This window comes from Polyodon spathula, chromosome 27, assembly GCF_017654505.1.
Source record: "Polyodon spathula isolate WHYD16114869_AA chromosome 27, ASM1765450v1, whole genome shotgun sequence".
In the NCBI taxonomy this organism is placed as follows: Eukaryota; Metazoa; Chordata; class Actinopteri; order Acipenseriformes; family Polyodontidae; genus Polyodon; species Polyodon spathula.
This window is the reverse complement of record NC_054560.1, coordinates 8,820,064-8,842,015: the sequence shown is the minus strand read 5'-3', so window position 1 is coordinate 8,842,015 and position 21,952 is coordinate 8,820,064. Positions and strand designations below refer to the sequence as shown.

General features: G+C 38.3%; 2 protein-coding genes across 4 annotated transcripts; one reads left to right on the top strand and one right to left on the bottom strand.

Annotated features, from left to right (window-relative positions):
• The first annotated feature begins 119 nt into the window (after positions 1-119).
• On the top strand, positions 120-17,371 carry LOC121301475 (GATOR complex protein NPRL3-like). 3 transcript variants are annotated; one of them, XM_041230919.1, is made up of 14 exons: positions 120-680; positions 1,206-1,275; positions 2,552-2,590; positions 3,617-3,749; positions 4,529-4,603; positions 6,984-7,131; positions 7,286-7,367; positions 9,979-10,116; positions 10,453-10,609; positions 11,564-11,670; positions 13,211-13,340; positions 15,195-15,363; positions 15,692-15,884; positions 16,279-17,371. In XM_041230919.1, exons 1-14 carry the CDS (start codon positions 530-532, stop codon positions 16,442-16,444), a joined length of 1,758 nt encoding a protein of 585 aa, XP_041086853.1. In that variant the 5' UTR covers positions 120-529; the 3' UTR covers positions 16,445-17,371. The 3 variants fall into 3 exon arrangements, with proteins under 3 accessions (XP_041086853.1, XP_041086851.1, XP_041086854.1); XM_041230917.1 differs by having other exon boundaries at positions 6,984-7,137; XM_041230920.1 differs by lacking the exon at positions 2,552-2,590 and having other exon boundaries at positions 6,984-7,137.
• A 94-nt stretch (positions 17,372-17,465) lies between these two features.
• On the bottom strand, positions 17,466-21,870 carry LOC121301476 (DNA-3-methyladenine glycosylase-like). Its single transcript, XM_041230921.1, has one exon. The coding sequence runs from the start codon at positions 18,261-18,263 to the stop codon at positions 17,946-17,948; it is 318 nt and encodes a 105-aa protein (XP_041086855.1). The 5' UTR covers positions 18,264-21,870; the 3' UTR covers positions 17,466-17,945.
• Positions 21,871-21,952: the final 82 nt, after the last annotated feature.

Genomic DNA, 21,952 nt, shown 5'->3' with positions numbered 1-21,952 from the left:
TTATCTGTGTCTATGTCTCGGCATTTAATAAAACTTTTCATTATGGTCGTATTTTCAAGAGGAACCTTTATTCAGAGTAGCTGCGCGCTGGTGGGTTAAGTATATATGTAACACACAAATATGTGTGTTCTGACAGACTGGAAGTGAAAACAGGAGTTACGTGTAAATAAAACAAAATATTGCCATATAAATATAGTTACTGTGTTAGAGCGAGTGCGTTTATTTCTGTCCTGTATTGCATGTTTACAGCAATCAGAAAATGTGGACAGTAAATAAAATATATTAGATTTAAACGATTGATGACGATGCAAACTAATGGCTTATTTTTAAATACGCTATGCTGGCTGTGTTGTTGTTACATAGTTATATAGTCTTACTGTACCTAAAAATAGACAAGGGGAGATGTTGTGTCCGTGCTCAATACGGCAAACTTAGAAATGTATTTTAAATTGTAAATATTAAGATAACATTTGTTCTCTTTTCAACTACAGTATGTAAAAGACACTTTTTTGTGCTAGGAAATAATAGTATGTACATGCAGATAGACGGCAAAGTCCCTAAAATGGGAGACAAAACCAGTCCAGTAAGTGTCATACTGGTGAGCTCTGGTAGCAGGGGAAATAAACTGCTTTTTAGGTACCCTTTTCAACAAATACCAGAGAACCAATCTTCTCAAACAAGTAAGTCTATTAATCATTGATATTTGGGGATGGGTTGCTGGAATTACTGTCTGCAATGTATACGTTTAATTGCACGCCACACATTTACAGGGTATTCATTATCCGTGACACTGAGCATATTCCCGATTTTTAATCCCTGTCGTAATGTTATCAAACATAAGTTCAGCTGTAAAGCTGAGATCTCATTTTTCTTCATTGTTATCCCGGTAAACGTCATAAAATATCGAGAGTATCAGGCTGGACCAACAAGTATCCAGGCTGAATTGTAGCTAACAGTTTTCCACACTGAGATAGATGCATTGGATGGAAATGGACTAACTTGCTGTTGTTTGATTTAGTTTACTGTCTAAAATGCAAGTCAAACACGTACAGTTATGTTAGTACAGGAGAATCAGAATGTAATACTGTAGGGCACATTTCTATATAACTATTTTCTACTGTTACTATATAGTAGGGTAAACAAGCCAGTTACAAGAACTACATGGGAAATGTCTTAATCTGTGTCTTTAATGCTTACTTCCCAAGTTAAACTCAGGAGTCCATATGCACTGAACATGGCAGGGGACACCATGGAAAACCCAGATAGGGATTCAAGGTACAGTATTTGTTATTGACTAGCCAGACAACTCAAGTCTAGTCTCAACACTACATCATTACATAGTCAAGCCCAATTTAGGTGCCACAGTATGCGCAAACATATCGCTGTGTAAGGAAACAGTTCTTGAGCTCGGCTCTTAACCCGGTATTGTGTGCATCACAAGTTTTACTTAACATTTATTATATTCCAGCCTCAGAGGCCAGCATTTTCATATGCCATACGTTGTGTTGCTGGTCAGGTCTGCGTTGAGGAATGGGGTCTAGTTTTAAACGTAGTCTCTTTTCTCCATGCAAAATACATGGGCATTATAGGATCTCCTGGTTTCCCAAGTCTAACCAGGATAGCTGGCACATGGTGTAGTGCTCATGCTGTTGAGAAGTACAGGGCCCTTCAGATCCAGTCTGCTTTCATGCAACGCAAGCTTAATTGGAAATTGATTTGACAAACATCAATATCTCTTTAGTGTGTCATTTCTAAAAGAAAAATCTACTTGACCGTGATCATAGATCTTTTGAATTAAGATTAACTTCCAGGGTTTCAGTGATTCCCTTGAAAAATTTTAACAATTGAGTTCCACATAAGGGATAGCTAGGACTAAACATAAAACACAGAACAAGTTCTTAAAATATATGCAAATGTTATCTTTGCATATATTTAACATTTTTGTGTTCTTTTGGAGTGGTTTACTTACAGTAGTTTTTTGTGTGCTTTATCAAAAATACGGCTTTTGTTAAGAGTGACTTAAAAAAAATTAAATAAATAAATTCTAATTGAATAGACCCCATTGCTACCATTCAGAGTTATCCCCTGGTCTTCAGGATAAGGGATTGCTACCGTTATTTATCCCCTTATACAGTAAGAACTGGTGGCAACAACTCTGAGAATTTTGCATGAAAGAAACTCATGATATAGTGATTCACCGCAAAATGTTGAAATTGGAAAATGTCATAAAATAAATGTTTGGGAGCTGAGATCTTGATTGGAAATATGGACATTTAGAGATATTCAGTTTTTTAATGGCCCATAGAACTCCTTTATCACAGAGCTAATTTGTAAACAACTGGGTTACGTGTAGAAAAAAATTTTTTGTTTTTAATATAGATATATATATATATATAATAAAAATAAAGTCAGTGAGCTAAGTTGTTTTAATGCTAATTTTCTTTTTGTTTTTAATCTTCTTACTAAGTTGGGTTTGTATGTTTGCTACACTTTGTTTTTTGTTCTTTTGCTTTTTTCTTTGTTTTGTTTTATGGCCATGATCCCATTTCAGAGAGCAAAATCCTCTAACTGATGAACAGTGGGTAGCCAGGTAAGATAAAGCAACAACCTTCTAAACAACTCCTGTGTCTTGAATTCTGCTTCCCCTTTCTCTCCTTCCTGTCGCTATTCTCACACTCACACACACCCAGTGGAGTGGCCACTTTTGAAATAAAATTACCTAAAGGGAGAAATATGTCTTGTTTTTTGTTTGTCACCTGAGCAGTTCATTAGGCAAGATTGACACTTGAATTCAGTGGGGTGTGGTGGATAGCTTGGGATTGGAAGGGTTTCATTGAAATACGTCACTAAAAGTCACTATTCACTAGTAGCTGACTCCAGGCTTTGGGAGCACGTAGCTGTTTTAGTTGCAGATGAAACATTTCCAGACTATCAGTGTGGGGATTTGATTTAATAAAGAAAACTACATTAACTAATTTTCCACCTATCTAGAACAGGATTTCCTCAGCTGAACCAGTCACAATTGAGTTAATAAGTAATGCCATGATAGTGCCATGCACAGTACAACACCAAACTAGAATCCAGCATCTATAGTGTAATGTAATATCAGTAATAGTCAATTTGATTGAATACCATTTAAATAAATGATTACCATATCAAATAAGACCTCTTCAATACAATTAGTTGGAAGATAAGTTTCTGTTTTAAACATGGATGATATAACACTTTAGAAGGTGTGGTAGAGTTGGCTGCTAGCTTTTAAAAATTGAAGGAATTGGTTGTAATAATTCCTATAATTTTCTTTTGGTTTGCCTCTTGTTGTAGCATGAACTATACAGAGTAGCATGCACCACTCAACTTTTGTTTTGTGCACACTTATCTATCTATCTGATAATGGTGTCACATACTTTATATATTTTATACATGAGTGTTTTATTAAAATGTTTCCATAATCCTTAAAAACAATTATGCCACAGTCCCGTAACTAATCGAAGTTTACAATATTTTCAGATATTGAGCATCACTGATTTGCACATTGAACCAGAATGTGGGGGTGCTCTTTTTCCCCCTCCTTTGATATTACTGGCATTCACTTGTTCTTCGTCTTCCTCGAAAGGTTTTCTGATGTCATCCTTGCCACCATCTTGGCGACAAAGTCAGACATGTGCGGGAAAAAGTTTGAGCTGAAGATCGACAATGTGTGGTTCGTCGGACACCCAACCCTACTGCAGCATGCCCATGGGATTCAGGTAAAAGCTTGCCAATTTGAATGGGTTTAGAAAAAAGTACACCATGGTTACCTACGTTTGGGTGAATCTAAAAACCGATATGTCAGTTTTCATATATATATATATATATATAAAATAGATATTTATAAAACTTCTGTTTTATTTGGTTGAGTTTAGTTGTGCAGTGGGTCCATATGCTGTGTAACAGAACTAGTAGCTTCAGCAAACTAGCTCTCTTACTCCACCTTGTGGTGGTATTTTTTTTATTTACGTTTAATGGTGGTTTGACAAATTCCTGTTCGTATGAAACGAGCAGTATGTTTAGGTGAAATGCCACTGCTTGTGACCAGAATATATGTATGTCTGGAATGTGACAATGTGCTTGCAAAAGCTACCTGCATGCTTAATTTAAGTTTTAAGTACATGCAATTGCATGATATGAACCTTGTGTAAACATAATCAATAAACCTTCTGCAGTGTCTGTGATACATTTATATTTTGGAAGGAACTTCTAAAATTATAGCAAAAGTATATATAGTACAGTTGTCTCCGGCTAAATGTTCTCTTAGGAGGTGTTCCTCCTAAGAGAAAGTATGAATATTCCTATAATTCACATTATATGCGTGTCCCTCTAATTTCTCATTGAATTAACAATTAAATTTAGCAGCTGCCCATAATTCAGGAGTGCACTACCAAATTTAACCTTCTGAGAGCTAATGATCATTCATTTTATAAAAATGCCACTTGAGAAGTATCGACTGATCAGCTGTATGATCCTATGTATTACTTTCTTTCTGTAGGTATCGAAAACAGACCCATCACCAAAGAGGGAAATGCCTACAATGATCCTCTTCAGTGTTGTTTTTGCATTAAGGGTATGACATGTATTTTAATCATTTAAAACAGACTGTATTCTTGCAGAGAAAGTCTGTAACAAACAGGAGTTTAAATGCACTGTAAAGCACACGGAAAGCAGTGAGTCCTTCATCAAAGAATGTTTATCTCTGAGGCTAGGGTTAATGTTTTTAGCTGTCCTTAAATGCTGTCATATTCTTTTCTTCCACATTAAAAAAGCATGTTTATCTTTACAGTTTCCACATTTTGATGCATCTAAAACTTGTTGACCAGGCCCTTCAGATCTTTTTCACTTGTTTGCAACAGTTAACAAAACACATCATTGTATTTGCAGTTCACATTTTAGCGACATCTAGATAGCAAAAGGTGTTTGAGTTTTTTTTTTGTTTTTTTTTTATAAATGCCAGTTGACAATTAGTTGAAAGATGTTTTAGCCAGTCACCCTCAACTTAAATAGGTATGTAACTGTTAGCCAGGTTAAATACTACACAAACCAGCTTTATGAATACTGTTTTAGCAATATTTTAGCAGCACTTTACAATGTATGTTGTGTGTTAAAAGAACATATTAATTGACTAGCGTTTATAAAAAGCCAAAACAAAATACATACAGGCGAAATATAGAAATGCCTTCAATTAATTTTAAAAATAGGTAGATACTTACAATAGCACTTAATAACAATAATATAGGCAAAGAGCCAGTTAACAGTTATTTAAATAGGGATTATGTAAAACTAACAAATACATTTTACACAAGGATCAACTGGCCTGTTTTAATTTCCAGTTGTCAGAGTTCACAGGTTTACTTATTGCTGTTTCATGGCTTGCGATGTGAATTACTGCTTGTTTTTGATAAAGGGTAAGTTTGCTGATCTCCCCTTGGCACCGGCCGGGCGGGGGACATGTTTTCTAGGTAATCAATTTGCAGGAAATTCCCCATCTGAATCTCTCTGGCCATGTTTCGTGACTCGGCAGAAAAGGCAGGCTGTGAAAGTGCTGAGTCAAGGTTTGCACAGTGAGATCTGCTCAGGCCTCTGTCTGCTGTGCTGTGGAAAGAGATATGTTCGGGGAGTAAGCGTAAAAAGCCGCTCTTATCTGGCCATCATGCTTAGCACTCTGCCTGACCGAAAGAGGCCTTACACATTTTATTTATTTATTTTTACAAATATGGTTTAATTTAATTCGGTGCCAGTTGCAAGGTCAACATCATAAACGTCAGTTTTAACAAAAGATTAGTATTTCCAACGGTGTTCTAATCATTACGACTACCACAATAATATATGATATATAAATTATTTATATATATATAGATCTTGTTTATAATAAAGGTACAATATATATAAAATATTTATACTATATATATATATTTAAATAACATATATATTCATTATATTCATTTTTATATTAATAAAGTATATAAATCGTTTTAACCATATGTAATATTGATTCCCTCTCTCTACCTTACCTTTTAATATTATGTTTTTGATGTTTGTATCTGTTGTTGTTGTTGTTTAAAAGCCTGGCTTTGTATAAATATGTTTTTTCACCTTGCATATGTTTCCCAATAAGTAAATACTAAATACATTAATTAAACTGTTATGCAAACATTTAAGGTCATTTTGTATTATGTTAGTTACTTTTTTAAAACTTATCATTGTTTTCAACAAATAATTGAATTGTTCAGTAAGTTTCAAAAATACAAGTTCAGATGTATTAGTATGTGCTTATGTTGAAACCAGAGAAAGCAGGTTTTAGAAAGTAACTGTTTTCATATAGGTGCACAATATATTAAAGCTTTTCTTGTAATTAGGAACACATTTCTAATGATTACATTGTCTCATATGCCCACTGCAAAAATGGCAATTTTATTGTATTCAGACTTGTTGAAATCAAATTGGCACCCTTAAGTTGTTCTCTGGTAAAATGTTCATATTCTCAATCACTCATACTGGAAAGTCTGTACAATGATATTAATTAAATGAGGTTACCCATGCCTGAAAAGGCACGATAATATAGGAAATAGAAAAGGGTTGTTCACAGCTGGCAGGTGGAGACTGGGCTTGTTTTAGAAGAGCCTTGCTGTGCTATTATCTTTTCACTCCAGATAGGAACATGTGGTAGATATGCTGTGCATTCAGAGTTACTGATGGCTCCTCTGTCAAGGATGCCGTTATTAAAATATCATATTAGCTGTAAAAAGATATTATAACCCCAAAGGATAAAAAAAAAGTTTCATGCAAATTGTGCACATTTCTCCCGCACACTAGCCGGATAAACTAAAAACATTCCATTCCTTTCGGCATTATTATGGGAAATTTGGTGACATTAAATTTATTTTCAACTTTTACTACATCTATAGTGGATTCATTTTCAGTGATGTGATGTGTGCTCCCTGTTGCAGGCGAACGCAGACCCCTCTGTGATCAGCTGCATGCACAACCTGTCCCGGCGCATTGCCATTGCCCTGCAGCACGAAGAGCGCCGCTGCCAGTACCTGACCAGGGAGGCTAAGCTCATGCTGGCCATCCAGGATGAGGTGACCACCGTGGGTGAGAGTGAGTGCCCTCATCACCTCCTCTGTGACCTTTTCTACTCCCAAGCCCAGGGCCCTGATAACAGGGCTGCATTTGAATTGACTGTTTTTTCTATGTCTTTTTCCTTATGCTGAATGATGTTCTGTTCTCTATTGGTACATGTACCTAGCTGATGGAGAACCGCAGTCTCCTTTTCACCACATTCTCCCGAAGTGCAAACTGGCCAGGGACCTAAAGGAGGCTTATGACAGGTATAGTTAGCTTCTTCTCACTCAGCCAATGGTGGTGGAAATGCATACTGCAATTTCCCATTTCCATGCAGGAAAAAAAGCTGGCAAAATGTGGCCACTGACCACATTACAAGCTTCTTAAGTTTTTGTGGGGAGTTTGCATGTGCAGTAAAACAGAGAAAAACAACAAACGTTGGTTTTAAAATGTTCTACAAGAAGTGTTATGTGCTGTGTGTAATATTTCAATACCAGGTAACTTTACTGAAAGACTGCCCCAAAGATATCTGACTAGTTAATGACTTGTATTGTAATAGAAATATATACCAGTATATTACTATAGAAAATGCGGATGCCAGTGCTACAGAAGTGTTCAGGAACAACTTTTAAAATCTGGGGTGCCTCATCCTGGGATACAGATAGATAGAAGTCTCCTCAAAAGAGAAAACTGATGGAGAAATTTAGACAGCAACTCCCGTTTCAATGAAGTCCGAAACCCCATGGAATTCTCAATAAAAAGGAATAGTCTTTATTTTAACATATTTAAAACCTTGGTAAACAAAGTACTGGCTTATGCGTTTCGACCCGTAGGTTTTCCTCATAGCACAGTAGAGATTCTGAACAAGAGAGGAGTCTTTAAAAGTCATTACAAGTTTCAAGTGGTCATTCACTCACACATTACAAATCAGCACTAACATTTGGCAAGCACGATTTAGTTTGATCAATTTTAGGGCTAAACGAATGAACTAACATATCTCTAATATTCCTGGCATGTATTGAATGCAGTACATGGTGGACTGTCCTGTATAATCTCCATAAGGGAAAGATCGCTCTTAAGAATGAGCCAGTGTTTTAGAATTATCCCCCTCACATCATTCGACAGATAATTAAACACAGTAGAGAAGCAAATTGTTTGGTCGTCTTTAATCTTTGTTTTCTTTCTAAGAATAGAATACCATTCATTATCTTGAGCTTTTTGAATTCCGGTCGTCATACTCTCTAGCTTTAAATGTACAAAGCATTTCTTCTGATTTACAATCAAATTGAGATTCTGTGCTGCAGTTCCTTCTAATGCGTAAAAACTGTCCCGTTTGTATGTTTTTAATCAGGCGCGGTAGGTGTTGACTTATAGCAAGTAGTAACGCTACGATCAGTTAATTTTGTAAACACAGTAGTTTGTAGTGTGCTAGTTTCATCTTTATAGATTTCTAAGTCCAGAAAGTGTATTTTTTGTAGGTCTGATTACATTTGAATTGTAAGTTGATGTTCACAGAGTTAATATAATTGACAAATTGCTCAAGTTTTACTTTAGTTCCTGACCAAATTAATAATATGTCATCAATGTAATGTTGCCATAACTGAATGCAAAATAAAAAAAAAAGTTTTATTCTCACTTTGGATATATCTCTCTTCCCAGTATCCCACATACATGTTTGCTTAATTGGGGGCGAAAGACGCCCCCATTGCCATACCTTTAGCCTGTAAAAAATAATGGACCTCGAAAACAAAATAATTTGAGTTTAAACATAATACTAATAGATCTATTACTAATTCAATAGGTAGATTGGTGTCAGTTAGTCTAGAACCTAAGTAATACTTAACCACTTCAATGCCATCTGTTTGTGGAATATTATGAAGTATACATAAATGCTTCCAAACTATTTTTGAAATGTTGGGTAATAATTTAGAATATATGTAATTGTTAATGGTACTCTCTTAGCCCTCTCTTCCATGTTCTTATAATCAAGTAGTGTTAAGATTTATTTTTCATTACTTTTTCACCAGAACAGATTATTTATTATAGCCAGTCCTTTACTCTTTTGGTATAGACAGGATGTGCAGATGATATATGTAGGTACTGATGCATATCAGTAGGTTTCGAGTAGAGGTCTGTTTTAATAGATCCTTGATCAAGTTTAGCCGGGGTGTCTAAGAATTCAGTTTCAGATTTTGTCCACCTTAAATCCACAAAAATATCTGATGTATTCTAATGGTTTCGGGTCTAGTTTACTCAGTTACATTTCCTCCCATTTGTGCATATACGTGTTTGTAAAATGCAAAGCTAATTTTGAGCCTATTGCTGTGCCAGCATTAATATATTAGTATATTAGTTAAGTTTAGTGGTCTATAATTCTGAAGTGGACCTTTTATTCAGGACTGCAGAGCTGAAAACATTACAGTATTCAGTGTTGACAGAGTTACAATTTTCATGAGCAAAGAAGAAGGTTTCTTTCTAAAGTAAAAAAAAAAAAAAAAAAAAGCCTTCCTGAACTAACAGCATCGGCTGAGTTTCAGTAGCTACTGGCAGACATGTGTTTGACTTTTGCTACAAAGTGTTAATAATGCAAATGTTTATAGTGCCATCTAATGGTGAAGTTCCAGAATTGTATTTTGACAACATTCCACAGACTTTACCACTGCCTAGTGCTCAAGCTTTAGTTTGATGATTTAGGAATTCCAAGTTTTTGCTGTCGGTAATGCCTATAGGAGTAAATGTGTGCCACATTGAATTGAGAATGTTGTGTGCTTTAGATTTAAATAATTATTTACTGTTCTCTAATCTGTGCAACTAGACATCAAAGTGTTAAGGAGAGTGGGTTGAAAGATAAACTGTTTACTTGCTTTCCCCTTTCAGTCTGTGCACCACGGGAGTTGTGCGCCTGCACATTAATAACTGGCTGGAGGTGAGCTTTTGCCTGCCTCATAAGATTCACTGTGTCCGGTGCAATCACATCCCTCCAGAGGCTATAGAACGCAGCCTGAAGGCAATCCGGTAAGGGCATTAATCTACCAACATGATGCCTTTGGCGTTTTACATTACTTAGCATGCTAACTTTCTTATAGTTCCATTACTAAGCATGCATGTTACTTTTAACAGCAGAAATTGTGCAAATACACATTATTATTCAATACAAATGCGAACAGGCAGTGGGGTGTATTTTGTGGTGCCCAGAGACTTAACTGTGACAGAATACAATAAAACAACTATAAAACATAGGAAGAAGCAATTATATATCTAAGTAAAAGTTTAAAAGTTTGGACACACAAACCATTGGTGCTGCTCTTCTAAATCCCATTCTCCTTGGTAACCCGTCCGCCCTCCCCCCAGGCCCTACCATGCCCTCCTCTTGCTGGACGATGAGAAGTCATTGCTGAGTGAGCTGCCGTTAGATTGCTCCCCAGCCCTGGTGCGAGTGATTAAATCCTGCTCCGCCATCAAGAACCTGCAGCAGCTGGCACAGGACGTGGACCTGGCCCTGTTACAGGTACCAACAGGAGAGCCTGGAGTTCTAGTTAAAGGGCAAAGGCCACTTTTTGCAGAAGCAAGCACTAAATTAGAATCAAATCTAACGAGAGAGAGGAAAGTCTAGGGCTGACCAGTGTTTGTACCAGCCGCAAATCACGGTAATTAAACAGCATCAAAAAGTATGACCCTGACAGTTTATAATCAAGGAAATACAATGAGATCAACATTGTGTAAAAGCACAGGCTTCTCAAAGCGTCTTGAAAGAAGTCTTTTGTATTAGATTATACTGCCACCTAGTGGCATTACAATGTAAAAAAGAAAAAATCTACAAAAATAGGTTACTTTTTTTTTCTTAGTTAATTAGAATAGACAAATAAACTGGCATCACTAAGACCTATTAAAATAGTTAGTCATGTGGTATTAATTTGTTACAAGCAATTCTGTACCTTCGGTATTTAGGTCACATTTAATGGCCCACTGAATTGCCTAACTGGTTTGATGAATCAGAAAGCAGTTAGAAACTAGTAGTGTGTCCTTAACCCCTCCAGAGAAGTTTGAAGGAATTGTGTAGACATGGGCAAGCCCCCGCTATAGGTCTGTGGTCTGATAGATAAGGTTACCCAATTAAATTCATTTTCTGCCTGGATTTCCACAGTCAAATAAATCATGTACGCATGACCCCTTTTTCAGGAGTGGTGGATGTGTTAGGTTAATCTGAATATGAGGAGACCAATGAGTGATGGGACTTCTGCACAGAACTGACAGAAATGGTTTCTTCTTTCTTTTCCAGTGGGGCTCAGGAATGACTCGCTAGGAATTATGGTCAGTTGTAGGGTTTTTCTTTCTGCTGTTGAAAAGACCTGCTGTCAGGTGGTTCTTGTTTTTGTGCCCTGATTGTACAGTGCGTTAGTGGTGGCTGGAGATTTGCTGTTAATGAATGCATGTATTAATGCACTCCTCTTCATTTCCGCAGGTCTTCCAGCTTGCAGCCCATTTGGTGTACTGGGGCAAGGCAATCCTTATCTATCCACTATGTGAGAACAATGTCTACATGCTCTCTCCAGATGCCAATATTAGTCTGTAAGTCTGAGTATTGCATTTCCCCACTAACGTTTAGTCCTTCAGTAATAGTATTCCTAAGCTGCTCTGTACTGTAGCTCAATGGCTTGGTGTCCTTTTGCATGCTCATTTAATGGGATATGTTAATGGTACCCTCTGACTGAACCAAACAGGAAACTTGATGTCTTCCGCAGCAGGATTTGCTGGCATTCCAGGCTCATTAAATGTGGACAGAGTATCGAAACAAAGGCTTTCAATTTAACCACAAATACCGTTTGTGAAACAATTCGTGGCTAGCATGAACCATTCCTGTGGTCAGAGCAAAGACACAGAACATAGAGGTTTTTGGTTTGAATGCCAGCTTAGCCACTGACTCGTTGTGTGACCTTCCGCAGTCTGCTTATACAAAAGAAGTAATGTTTAAACTATGCACATCTCTAGGACAAAAGGAAGACTGGAACCGTTTCCTAAATAATTTATCTTGGTAAATCAGTACTCCCAAGCTATGTTGCCTTGCCTTTAATTGCCTTAAAGAAAAAGACAAAAAAAGTATTTGCAAGGGGAGGGTCATAATATGATGTAATCTCACCAATCAGAGCAGAACAGCTGTGGTATTTGAATCGATGCCTTTGTCTCCGGTGGTCTGGCTCCCCTCCAGAATCCAATCACATTCTGTAGGAGTGTGAACAGGGTGGCTTTGCTGGTGATGTCAAGCCAGGAAATGACTGCACAACACAGGCAATTGTGGGAGCAAAAGAGACTCAGTGGCGCTCAGCTTTTATTAGTCAAAAAAAACTTAACAAAACAAAGGGCACGAGGGCCAAAACAAGCAAACAGAACATGGAACAAACAAGGATCGTGCTCATTTAAACTAGCACTAGCAAATTTATTTTCTAGATATTTATGTTTACCTTCTCTCTGTACTCCTGTTCTCCACTCATGAACACTCAACCCCGTGCAGCTAAAGCTGCAGGTGTTTCATAGTGGTAACCTAGGGATTAACTGCTACCAATTGTCTTGTTAACCCCTCAGTCCCATTTTGCACAGGATTTCTAAAGATGCTTGACGGGCAGCTAATGCAACAACTACTTGCCGACAGTCACGCATTCTCACGAGGCATTTTAAAATACAAAGCAACAACAAATAATGGCGGACAGAGCCTCACTTGTCCTGCTAAACATAATAATACAAAATAATAAAACAAATACAAACTAATCTAAAACATGCACAGGGGCACAGAGTATCCTGTCACAAGGAGTCACCCGCTTCCTAGTGCCTTTGTAACAACATATTAAAGTCAAACAGCCAACATGACTCAGCAAATGTTAATTCATATTTGAATTGCACATTGGTACTTGTTTTCTTTACTATTTTTAATTTTAAGCTGGTTTGTGTCGGTGTTAATGTACCTTTTTATATGTTCCCTAAACTTCACCCACTTTTAGCTCAGAAACCATACTATGTTCTGCAAATGCGATTGCTACAGAAAGACAAAATGTCAGGCCCACAGTAGGCGGAAAAAACAGCCTCATTGTATTTTTTCTCTTTCCTTCTCACTTAGCTACTCCCCGTTAGAAGAGCAGTTTGCACAGCAATTTCCAGGTCACGACCTACCATCCATGCTGGCCAAGTTCTCCCTTCCTGTGTCCCTGTCAGAGTTCAAGAACCCCCTGGCTCTTCCTGTACAGGAGGTGAGGAATCAGTCTGCTCTCTGCAGTGCCTTGACAGGATCAGGGATCCTAGCAGAAAAGTTAGTTGTCTTGCCAACATCACATGCTCTCCAACAGTCTCCAGCTACCATTCTTGAGCTCTCCACATACTTTTTCTCAACGAAAGCCAAAACATTAACTTACAAATCTTATTTTCTTTTTAGAAAGATCAGGTCCTCCCCTGGTCCTGTTTCAGGAGGCGTGGCCAAAACAATAATCTCAGTTTATATTTTGGATTATTCTGCATATTTGTTAGTAAATATGTAACATTTAAATCTTTTTTTTTTGATAATACTGTTAACTGAAGTTAGTTAGTCTGTTGTGTTGTGCAAGGCAACACCCTTATATTTTTATAATGAATCTTCACCCTGCCCTGTCCTTATAGTTTTCGTTATTGCATTTTGCTAGCCTTGGCATGTGTCTGACCAGTTTTGTTATTTCTGCAGCTGCTTGACAGAGACACACAATTGCACTGCATGCCTAAAATATGGTTCGTTTTGAACTGAAGGCAGTCATCCATGTATTTATTAGACCTGAAGGAGACTGTGGTGCTGAAATACCAGGGTTTTGTAACAGCTGAGCTAAATATTTGTAAAAACTGTTATGCAGAAAATAGTGCTTGAACTCATTCTGGTTTATTTATAGTTTTGTTTTTATCTTGTCTGGTTTTTGCTATAGCTGTAACATGGTGGCTTTTGAGCTGGCATGCCAAACCTAAAACCTGTTTGTTTTGGGCCATTACATATTCCCAAGAAACAATCTGTTAAGTTTGGATTCTTTTTACACAGCTTTTTAAGCAGGGTATTGCCAGAGCTTGCAATGAAAGATGGCACTGTATGTCCACTAGAGGGCAGCAGCTACTGCTGTGACCAAAAAAAAGGTTATATAATGTACAGGGAACTATCACAAGACATTTGTATATAAATAAACAAGTTCCTTAAAAACAGAAAACATCTAGCTTTGTTCAACAAACTACTTTTGTTTTTCACTTTTCAGTAAGGGTTTTATATATGATTTACATTTGAGTCTCAAGTTGGGACGTTAGATGTTTAATTTCATAAACTTTTAAACTTTAGAATTATACTGACATTTTGGGGAACTGTTGTCATCAATCAGAAAAGCTCTCCATTGAATGTGCATGAGATTAAATGTGTACAACATTTACTGTGTGTGTTCATGGAAAAGACTTTGACATCATCACAAATATGCAATTAAAGTACCTTACCCTGTACATCTATATTTAATATGCATATTTTTTCACATTGATTAACCATTTCAACATTGTGCTTTAAGCAGAAGACATACATGATTTCCAATTGGGATTAAAGAACAGACCCATGCTGCGTGTGCATTAAATGTTATGGAGGCTCCTAAGAAGTGTATACCGGTATATTATTTTGTTTTAAGTTAACTTATGAGACCCATGGAATCTTTTTTTTTATGTATTTTCTTTGAGACTAGAATAGTGAGTTTAAATAATAGATTTATCCAACAGTTATGAAACATTATGTGAAAAACTGTAGTTTAAAATTCACAGAGAGCTATTACTGGGGCTGGACCATTGGTATTCACTTGAGGCTCTTTCAGCCCAACCATGTAATTATTTACTTAATTAGATGCCTAGGTTCTATTGAACAGCTAAAGACCTGGCTGGGACTAGTAATGGAGTAAAGCTCCTCGACTGGAATAGATTGAAAGCACCACAAGTCAAGTAGTTTATTCCTTAAGCAAATGGCTTTCAATTGATGCTTGCAAGCCATATCGGAATGATAAACTCTATGTAGTGAAGGGATGTCTGAAGATGTCTAGTCAGTCGCAGTCTGTCCCTTTTGCCAGGCCCAGCTGATTCAGATGGTGATCTGGATGCTACAGCACCGCTTGCTGGTGCAGCTGCACACCTATGTCTGCCTGCTGGCGCCCCCTGCAGAGGAGAAGCTGCCACTGGCCGCCCGAGTGGGAGGAAGGAATCTCAGCACACCCAGTGCACTCAGCTTCGGATCCCCCAGTACGTACCGCAGGCCATGCAATCAGCTGTGGAGCAGGCTCACGTGTGTCCATTTGATACGATTGTAAAGAATAGATTTTTTCTGTTTTTGTGACACGGGGGCTGGCAACAGTGATGAGAATTAAAAAAAAATGTAGTGATAGTTTACAAAAGTGTGCAACTGCCTGCAAATAGAGATTGTTCTCATAAAAACTCTTTTTTTTTTTTAGAAACCTGTCCTTGTAGTTAAACTTTTATTGTAGGAGCTCTGTCTGCGCAATGACTTAATCTGTGTTCTGACACCTAATTTACACAATGTATTTAGAAACTTAACATCCAATCCCATTAGCCAGCAGTGATGACATGACCCTGACCAGCCCCAGCATGGACAACTCGAGCACAGAGCTGGTGCCGGGGGGAGACACGCCACTCAATGCCAGGATAACCGAGAGCCTGCTGGCCAGCTTGTCCAAGCGAGAGCGACTCGCCATACTCAATGTCCCTGCAGCCCAGAACGCAGAGGACCTCTGCATGTTCGCCCGGTAATGCGGGGGGGTGGGGGGCTCCTATTAATAGTTTCTTTTTCAGCATTATAGCACTGCAGATAATAATAAAAAAACTGCTGACACCAGCAACTGAAAGTTGCTTCTTGTTAACGTTAGACCCTGAAAATTGTTTTTGTTTCTTTAAGAACATTTGCTGTAGCACTTCGCTTCAAAACAGGCCCCTTTGTGATTGTGCCGAGACCAAAGAAATCAGTGTACAACGAATATACATTTTCACCCTTCAAGCTTTTATGTAAAACTACTTAAATGCATGTATTTGTAAAACAGTAAGTCCTCTGTTCAGGTTTATTGAGTAATAGTATTTTGTGTAGCGCAGTTGGTTACAGTTAGTAGATTCTGACTTCTTTTGCATTTTCCTCTCCGCTGATAGGCTGCTGCTCTATTTCCGAGGGTGCCACCACCTGGAGGAGATCATGTACAACGAAAACATGCGGCGCTCGCAGCTCATGACCCTCTTTGACAAGTTCCACAGTGTGCTGGTCGTGACAAGCCACGAGGACCCCATCATCTCCCTCTTCCAGTCTCCCCTCAGCTGAGAAGCACAATTCAGGACCGCAGCAGTGTAAGAGTCAGGCCACAAGGGTGGAACTTTGGAACAGTCCTGGCAATATATTTTTAAAACCCTTTATCAGTTCACAAAGAAACATAGCAGTGAGCTAATGCTACAAAACCCCATTGAGGTTGTTCTGTGAATTTGCAAATAATAATAATAATAATAATACTGATATAAGACATGGCAACCGTGTCATGATACTACCAGTGTGTTGCAGTTAAAGAACAGAGGTCAAAACTATATGTTAAAATTATGAATACAGCAATTTACAAAATGTATGTGTATAAAAATAAATAAGGTTTTTACATAATGTATTTGTTGAAATGCCAGGTAATCCAAATACTAACGTGAAGGAAATACTTTTGAGTTACTTAAAATCAGTACTGATTTTAGAAATCAGTACTGTGAGTGCAACAGCTTCTTAGAATGTTGATCAGAAGAGCTGGGCTCCACATACCCCTTTTTGTAATTAATTAGAAAAATCTAATCTCCAAGAATACATCAAACGAGAAGCCCCAGGGTGTGTTCCACCACATGGCGCCACCAGGGCCAAGTGAGGCGAAGGCTCACAGCATGTTGATTTCAGCCAGCATTGTGACATGTGTCTGCCAGTCATTCACCCTTTAGAACTGGAGGTCTCCTATTGTTGTTCATTAGGACATAGTTAAGTTTAATTAGTTTTACAGTGACTGTTAGCTCTGCCATTAAATAATAAAATGTATTCAATTATAATGCAGAACATAACCAGGCTTTTAGTGATGATCCCAGGGCTTGTTTTAACTCATAAACATGCCTAATTCTATTAGATAATACATGATCTTGATAAATTGACCTGTGTTAATGTACCATTCATGCATTCAGATTTGGGGAACTAGAATTCCCCTATCTAATAAATAACAATTCAACTCAACTAAGACAAGAACAATAAAAACTTGCATGAGTCAGTTTAATGATCAAACCATAACATTCCACTATCCCGCGCTTACCCACGGCTGCAGATTATGACACCAACAATGGCACAAACACACGTGAACTCATGAACACCTGCTGTTGTCAGCTAATAGGAACATTTCAAACATCTGGGGGGTAGACTTAGCCAAGAGACTGGGGGAAGCATGGAGAAACACTGGCCGAGGCACTGAACACGGGAGAAGACAAACAGATACTGCATATCTAAACTTGGCACACTTGATTGTAACAATTTTCTCGCTGGAAGAACAAAGCCTGCACAATGTCAATGGCATAGTTGGTTGTGTGTGGTTAGTGGCTGTATAGCAGAAAGAGCTCCTTACAATAAATGGCTGTAGCAGCATTGTATTATCTTTCACTGCCAAAAATGGATCCTAATAGTGTCTTATTTGAATAAAACCTTTATTGTTGTTAGATAAGAACACATTCAGTTAATCTGTTGCAGTGCTTTGTTCTTTAAGCACTAGTTATAATTAAAAGTAAAAAAAAAAATAATAATAAAAAAACTCCCTGAGTCACGTGTTGCTTGCCCTCTCAGCTGCCTTGTCCACCACGCTGACGCAGCTGTTCCCTTGGATGTAAAAGCGCAGTGGTTTGGAGGCCCACTCCCCGGCATAGTTGATGCCGATGCGAGGGGCAGACACCACAGTCTCGGGGTTCGGGCTGTCAGGACCCTGCTCCAGCCAGACCTCACGGTCCGAGGCCAGATCCCGCCGGTCAAACCCCCGCTGGATATCCAGAGCCTGGCACAGCTTGGATGGCCCGTTGCAGAGCTCCTTGTCTTTCAAAGGGCGTGCGTTCTCTTTCCTCCTGGCACTCCGCAGCTCCCTCATCGTATCCAGACCCTGAAGAGGCTCCAGGGATCTCAAGAGAACAGCTGCCCCCTCTCCTGGAAAAACAACATTTAGTCAAACAAGAATAAGAGAGAAGGACCTGGCACATCCAGCATAACATAACTGAAAAAGAGTTCCAGTCAAAATGTTTGTCATAGAATTTTAGTTTCTTTTAGTATTCCTTAACTCACATCCAGTTTTATGCTTAAAGAACTTGAAAAGTGCCAGTTTGTGAGTACAACACCAAAAACAACACCTGGCCTACTCTTAACGATTTGAAGAAAATTCTGATTTGAATCTGAACAAAGTAAAGATTACACTAGAATCAAAATGAAACAACAACACTTTTTAAAGGGAAAAGTGTTTTAGACTTGATAGCTGGATTAGAGGCTCAGTTAGGTAAACTCGAGCAGAACTAAATCCTGAACTTTAGCTTCACAGACTCCGATTAGCACTAATCTTGGATCTTGGTAACATTATTAAGATTAGTGCTGATAGTGGTGTATGGGTCAACAGAAGCCGAACATTGACATGCTGAACTACAGCATAATCTGCAGGGAAGAACACAGGTGAAATAACATGACAAGTATAGTCCACTGTCTGCTCCAACTAGTGTTTCTCACCCACACCCAAAGCAGGGGCAAAAATGAGACACTCCACTGCCGTATCAGCCAAACCTTTGAAAACAAAACTGTGTTTCTTCAAATGCAGCCAAGTATCTGTTAACCTCTGCAGCATACAGTCATCTGCCATTTCCCCCTCCCAATGATCCTGGCATTTGACTCCAGCTCTCGAACCCCTGTCCACAAGCCTCAGCAAGAATTGTGACTTCCCACTAATGTTAATGTAATGTTATCAGTATACACGACATGCTGAAACAAGTACAACTGAAACTAATAGATGCAGTGTTGAGTCTTTAAATACTAACAAGGGCTTACACTACCTGACTGCACTGCTAACCTGTTTGTACCCAGCAGTCCTTTATTCAATTATGTGAATGACACAAAATGTGTAGAAAAACTACTAAAAATAATGCATTATGCATATACCATACTTGTTGACACAAGAAAAAAATGGCATAAAAAGGATTATAATAAATCCCCATAATGGTGCCATTGACTCATCCTTCACTCCTCGCTCACTTTCTTTGTCATTTAAATAGCTTCAAACTCGCTCTCCCCTTTGTGCTGGCACTAATGCTAACAATAACATTGTGTAGGTTTATTTACAAGGTTTGGAATGAGAAACATTAATTAGACTTGCCTCCGGTTTCCCATGTATAAAGCACAGCTGTGGTCGTTTTTAATATGCAATTCATGGCAACGATTCCTCTCCAATGCAAAGGCGAGCATAGTTTCATCCATTCCTGGCAATTCACTTAATAAAACTGGCACAACAACAACTGTTTACCTCAGCTGCTGTGATTTACTGTAACAGCTTTCAAAGATGAAGAGGTAGAGCTCAGTGTGGGAATAGCAACTTCAACCTGTGTTTGTGTCTGATGTTAAACTCATTTACCTAGCAGAGGAAAGAGTATTTGCTTAGCAATTCAATTGGGCGTGATCCATAACTGTGATGGGTCTTTCTGGTTGGAAGATGACCAGACATGCTGCGGCAGATGGTATAGGAATCAACAGCGTCTGAGTGGGCCAAACACTTTTGGAAATGTCTTCCATTACTTATTACTAGTGTCCTCCAACAACTTATTGGACAGTGTTATTCATCAAGTTCATAGTTATACTGTAAGAGCATCAGAAGACTTCACATTATTAAAGCAAATGGAGCTTAATACACGACTACAACCAGTTAAACACCAACAGCATTCTCTAATAAGATAGAAGACGTTTTCGGGGTGACACAAATCTTGCAAACGTACTTTACGCTGGAGAAACCCTGGCATGAGGTCATAGCTGCAAACTCTATTTCATCCCTTTGAGATTAAATGATTTCTCAAGATTTACTACAGCAGCCTCCGCCAGGTTATCTTCCAAGACAAGCTTCTCATTAATACAGAACCTGCTTAGTCATTTTCAACATTACAAAACCATCAAAATGTTTACAATCCATAACCAAAGGTCATTTATGACTATAGAAGAGCATGATAACCTTTAGAAAACAAGTCGGCGCTTTGTCATCAAAAAGGAGCTGATAAGCTGCGGTATTTTAAAGACACCTGGAAACAATGTAATATGATCCACCCGGCATTAAATATGAAAAAAAGACCCGGAAACTGCAAATCATCTGTCCCAAGCTAATTCACTGGAGTGGCTCAATGGGAAAGGTTTTGCATGACAAAGACCAAACGCCTTGATAAGCAGCTGCTGTCCCATTAATTATACATGGTTAACATAGCATGCCTACAGGTGACACTTTAGAACAAGTGCCATGTTACAGTCAGAATTCGGTACGGTATGTTGGAATCTTGGAAGACTTTTGCCAATCCAAACCATTTGGGACCGGACTCTTTTCAGATTAGTGATTTTGTTCTGATCATAGTTTGTTTTTTTGTTTTCGGTTTTTATACTTAGATTCCACTAGTAAGGAATATTAGAGAAAAAAAAAACAGCTAAATCTTTTCTGGGGTTTTCGAACAGGTAAGAACGGACCACCTTAAAGACAGTTTACTGTACACTATAGCCGTTGGTGGTGGACGTTAGTGTTTTCAAAAGAGAATTAATCTCCTATCAACCCATCTACTAACTTCAATTAATTTATTCATGATGTGCCTTTATGAAAAACTCTTCCAATAACTATACTTTTGTTTAGTTTCTCTGCAATGGTTTAGTCAACCAAGCTCTGGAAATTCTGGCACGTTCCCTGCTGTAAATGATCAACCATAATTGACAGAGTGAGGCTCAGGACATTGCCACTCAAATTTATCAAACCAGGGTGGTCAGAATGTGTATTGTGTGTGTGTGTGTTTTTTTTAATAGGAAAAGAGCAATGCAAGTTTCATACTAATTACCAGCACAAAACACTGAATATCTAATTCCGCACTCATCAATGCAACACAAAATTACAGCTTTAAACCCATTGCATGTTGTTTTAAACAAATCAGCACCAAAGAACACCTTGTCTGTAAAAGCACCACAGCAGAGCTCTGTTGTGACCGCCTCTCTGTCCTGCAATCACACTCCAGCTCATTTCTGTAATGACAAATCCCCTTTGAAATGATAATAGGTGATTTATTTTTCTCCTGCAAGCTGTATCTTATTTAAAACAAACACAAATTCTGCTCTGAAATGGTGGGTGGTTTTATTAAGAGGAAACTGTTAATAAGTCTTCCAAGCTGAGGAGGCTCACTGAGAGTCTGTTAGTAATCTGCACACTCTGCTCTGTGTCTCTCATTTCCCCCTTAGACAGCAGAGGGGCGATGCAGTTAAGACCTCTATGCTCGGCACAGCCACAGGAATTTCATTGGAAATTGTTATGCAGGACGGAATAGTTTTGGATAATTAAAGCACAAGTTCTTTATGGGATATCTGTGTCCTCAGGGAACACATTAGGATAACAATTTCCCTTTAACCAATGATCTATGTTTACAACTGTAACTGAAAAACACAATGGACAGCCATGCTATACAAATATATAAAATAAATGTACCCGCAAAGTAACAGGGAAACCTGAGTCAAAGCCATGGCGCTGCACACAGGAAAACCACACGGTAATACGAGTGTGCTGTGGGAAAA

Bases quoted from the DNA above. Each gene is read 5' to 3' on its own strand.
- LOC121301475 (XM_041230917.1), top strand. From the start codon at position 530: ATGTACATGCAGATAGACGGCAAAGTCCCTAAAATGGGAGACAAAACC. The intron at 3,750-4,528 runs GTAAAAGCTTGC...TTCTTTCTGTAG, and splicing joins AGCATGCCCATGGGATTCAG to GTATCGAAAACAGACCCATC. The intron at 15,885-16,278 runs GTAATGCGGGGG...CTCCGCTGATAG, and splicing joins GACCTCTGCATGTTCGCCCG to GCTGCTGCTCTATTTCCGAG.
- LOC121301476 (XM_041230921.1), bottom strand. From the start codon at position 18,263: ATGAGGGAGCTGCGGAGTGCCAGGAGGAAAGAGAACGCACGCCCTTTG.